Here is a 4,816-nt window from a genome sequence, read left to right on the forward strand (position 1 = left end):
ATATATATATATATATACCACGGAGTTTCGATATATACAAAAGGTTAAACAGGGTTTTGATCATACACACACGAATATATATATGTAACAAACAACACAATATAACTAAAATTAAACAATTATTTTCCATTACCAGTCCTAGTCGTCAACATTAAGCCATAACGGATAATGTATGTGGTCATAGCACCCAAATGTGTTGGGGATATTCCACCTATCAAACAAAAGGATCAATAATAGAAAAATAATTGTTTAATTTTAGTTCTGTTGTAATGTTTGTTTTATATTAAATTCATTCCTGTTTTATAGTACTAACTTAATCGCCTACTGACAATTAATGTAAGTGATACTATTAGAACTATTTATATGTATAAATGTGCAATATTCAAAGATTTATCAATATGGTTGTCTTACAAAAAGCATGACTCTGGGTCAAGAACCCGCGTAATATGTACAATACTGAATTATTTTTATTGGACAGCTCTCTTTATTGTAGTATAGTCACCTGGTGACTCAGTGGTAAACTTGCAGGCTTATAACGATAAAAACTGGGTTTCAATACCTGTAGTGGGCAAAGCACAGATAACTCATTGTGTAGCTTTGTGCTTAACAACAAACAAACTTTTTGTTTATACTCCGAGTAACATATTCACAGCCCTTTCAATTATTTAAATTATAATGGAACTATAAATGATATTCGTTGTGTTAACAGAAAGACACAGTAAAACTTTTATGGATCAGTAAGTGTTAATGAACTCGATCAATTCCTAACAAATACATCACACAGCCGGTAAACGGAGAAAAAGTCCCAGTAAAAAGGGCCTGCTATATAGGTAAACCCAACGTTCCGTATAAATATCCTGGGTGATACAAATCTTGACAAAAATGCCTTTAAAAATTGATATCCATGTCTTTTATGACCTATTGTTTTATGAATTTATTTCCTACATCTTTACTAGGAAATTGCTCAGCGGCAAGTCTGCAGATTTATGACGCAAAAAATCGGGTTTCGATACATGTGGTGAGTAGAACACAGATAACCCCATTGTGTAGCTTTGCGCTTAACAACAACCAATCACTATGAGATTTCCAAAATGCATTTCACAACATTTTGTAGAATTTAATCGTTGTTTTTAGTTTCACGACGACGAAAATAATTTCAAGATTTTAAATATATTTCTAATTTTTGAGAGTATTTTCATCTTTGTCATGCTTTCATAAAGTCACAGGAACGTAGTCATGGTGACGAGTTAAAATTTTTTTTTGATTATTTCACAAAAGGTCTCCCGAGAAAATCACAACAATGTATCATTTTATACAAATTACAGCGCCCTAAACCACATATGCATAAAACACCAAGAATCACTTGAATAATGTAAGCACAAACTACTAAAGTTTATTAAAACTTGGGAACATTAAATCCCTGTATCTTATTATCACCACTGGTTTGATAATTTTTTATTTTATTGTTGGATATGTGAATTGCTTGTTTGTTGTGAAGCGCGAGACTGTGCCCACCGCGATTATCAAAACCTAGTTTTTGGCGTTATAAGTCTTCAATCTCATTACTGAGACAATGGGGGGTGGGGTAATTACCCCATCAGTGCAGCTCGTAAAATAAGAAAGAAGTGTAAGAAAGTTTAATCTTATACCAAATATATCTGTACATATATATTTTTTTAAGAAATTAAAACTACACTATACATTACACCAAATAATCCCAAGAAAAGTACTTTATACAGTGCACTACAACACTACACTACACTATTCAATAAAATATAAAACAAATAGTTAGTTACTGTATACCATAAATACGTTATATACCACATTATACAAATCACACTATACTATGTTGCACAAACTAGACTACGCTACAATATACTGTATAACTCCGCAGTACACTATGCTGCACATATTAGACTACCCAACACTATACTATACAATTCCGCAGTAAACTATGCTGCACAAACCAGACTACGCAACACTATACTATACAACTCCGCAGTAAACTATGCTGCACAAACCAGACTACGCAACACTATACTATACAACTCCGTAGTAAACTGTGCTGCACAAACCAGACTACGCAACACTATACTATACAACTCCGCAGTAAATTATGTTGTTTTGTTTATAGTTAAGCGCAAAGCTATATAAACGGCTATCTGTGCTCTGCCCACCACGGGTATTGAAACCCGGTTTCTAGCGTCGTAAGTCCGCAGACATACTGCTGCATCACTGGGAGGGGCGTCTATGCTGCACAAACTAAACTAGCCTAGTCTGAAAATGCGTTTAAAGTAGAGGTAATTTCTTTTGTTGATTTATATTTTCCATTGTTTTCTGATTTTTTAACAACATGAAAGTCCATTATTATTGGTTTGTGTACCACCTCACGTCCACGTTGTGTTGTTATGATTTATCATCTCTCATTGTTTTATGATTGTTAACAACATGTAAGTCCATTATTGTTGGTTTGTGTACCACCTTACGTCCACGTTGTGTTGTTATGATTTATCATCTTTCATTGTTTTATGATGATTAACAACATGTATGTTCATTATTATTGGTTTGTGTACCACCTTACGTCCCCCATTGTGTTGTTATGATTTATCATCTCTCATTGTTTTATGATTTTTAACAACATGTAAGTCCATTATTGTTGGGTTTTTTACCACCTTACGTCCACGTTGTGTTGTTATGATTTATTATCTCTCATTGTTTTATGATTGTTAACAATATATATGTCCATTATTGTTGGTTTGTGTACCACCTTACGTCCCCATTGTGTTGTTATGATTTATCATCTCTCATTGTTTTATGATTTTTAACAACATGTAAGTCCATTATTGTTGGTTTGTGTACCACCTTACGTCCCCATTGTGTTGTTATGATTTATCATCTCTCATTGTTTTATGATTGTTAACAATATGTATGTCCTCTATTGTAGGCTTGTGCACCTCGTTACGTCCACTTCTCATTCAACCATAAACGCAGAGAACCCGTTGGCACTTGCTGGATATCACATGCGTCTTTCTCAGATTTTTACGAGTACTCCCCCTGTCGAACAAGTAAGTTTAATAATTACCATTTACTATTGACATACAGAGTAAAATGAGTTAAGTTAGAGGAAGCTCGTGTCCAGGTTTAATATTATATTGTCATTATTATTGTTATTATTACAGTATATGTTACTGAATATCAATTAATGATCTTGTATGTTAGATTTACCATTTCTTTCGTTATGTTTCGTGTTACCTGTGCACACACACACAAAAAACACGCTTTTATCGATCACGTTTTCAACTCTTTATAGAAAATGCGATGTACCACAGTAAGTGATATTTGGAATTTACTTTTTTATTCGATGTACTACATTTTATTTAAATTATGGGGACGTAAAAAACAAAGAACTTCAGGAAAAATAGGAGAAAAACAGTAGCCAGTCTGAGGTTTGTAATCAAAAGACTGAATAAGTCTAATCTCCTCTCTGCTATGTTACACACTTTTACCAGCACTTTTAATTCAGAGAAGATGTGTTACCAATACATGCCTAGTTGTCTATTACAAGCTTTTGTTGTTTGTTCTGTATCTGACTTTCAAGTGTGATCCGATGAAACTGGCAACCACCTTACCGATTTGTTAAAAGATAAAACCTTAGTAGTTTATCAAAGATATAACAAACACCAATTAAATAACAATGATTAATTTGCAACCACTTACAAAGATATAACAAACACCAATTAAATGTTTATTTGTTTGAAGTTAAGCACAAAGCTACACAATGGGCTATCTGTGCTCTGCCCACCACGGATATCGAAACCCGGTTTCTTGCGTTGTAAGTCCGCAGACATGCCGCTGTGCCACAGGGGGGCACCAATTAAATAACAATGTTTAATTTGCAACCACTTACAAACATATAACAAACACAAATTAAATAACAATGATTAATTTGCAACCACTTACAATGATATAACAAACACCAACTAAATAACAATGATTAATTTGCAACCACTTACTATATGTAAAACGTTCTTCAATCTCATATAGCACCTTGCTTCTAGAAGTTTAATTTCTTTCAGGTATTAAAACAGGTAAATTAACTGAAAACAATCGTAGCTCCAATCGCGTCTATTTTAGTCTCACCTGGTTGCTTAACTCGTGTACGACTGCCTTTTAGAGTATCACTCGGTTGTCTTGAACACTAAGCCTAATTTGTATGTGGAGACGCTGAACTCCGACTACTCTCTTGCATTAATACAATAACTGAATTGTAATTAATTAACTCTCCGCTTAATACCTACTCACGTATATACGGTTTAAGCAACCAATTATTTAAACGTTCTCCACCTGTTTCTACAGGCTATTATTGTCGGTATTTATCCTATCGAAACATCACATTGTCATTGATACATATTGACGAAACTTGTTAAAGCAGCGAGAGGCACTGCTAAGTCCTTTATTCTTTCTCTTAAACAGTTTTTACATAATTTCTTTTCGGGCACATTGTGCTATTATATTAGGAGTAGCCCCCCAGTCTTTCTTTTCTGTCCTCATTTCGTTCAAATGCTAAGGATACCAACAATAAACTTCGTTGATTTTAGTGTAATGTTTTCGTCAGTTAACCCTTCAGTTGATACGCATGTTTATTATGTAATTCATATAACACTAAATATAATATATAAAGTTTACAAAAAAAGGGATTTTAACTTAACGGTTTAATGTGAGGAGACATAAATGTGATGTAATTCAACTACCCTCTTAGACCAACGCCCCCCCCCCCCCCTAGTCGGCACAGCGGTATGTCTGCAGACTTACAATG

The 4,816-nt window shown here is 33.9% G+C and overlaps 1 protein-coding gene across 1 annotated transcript in view; it reads left to right on the top strand.

The window, feature by feature from the left end:
* LOC106463554 (integrin alpha-8-like) overlaps positions 1–4,816 on the top strand; it is a 108,103-nt gene that overhangs the window by 31,555 nt on the left and 71,732 nt on the right. Inside the window, exon 4 of the mRNA XM_013923603.2 lies at positions 2,945–3,065. Within this exon, the coding sequence (XP_013779057.2) occupies positions 2,945–3,065 (121 nt within the window). The remainder of the gene's footprint in view (positions 1–2,944; positions 3,066–4,816) is intronic.

Source organism: Limulus polyphemus, unplaced genomic scaffold (genome assembly GCF_000517525.1).
Source record: "Limulus polyphemus unplaced genomic scaffold, Limulus_polyphemus-2.1.2 Scaffold1437, whole genome shotgun sequence".
NCBI lineage: Eukaryota > Metazoa > Arthropoda > Merostomata > Xiphosura > Limulidae > Limulus > Limulus polyphemus.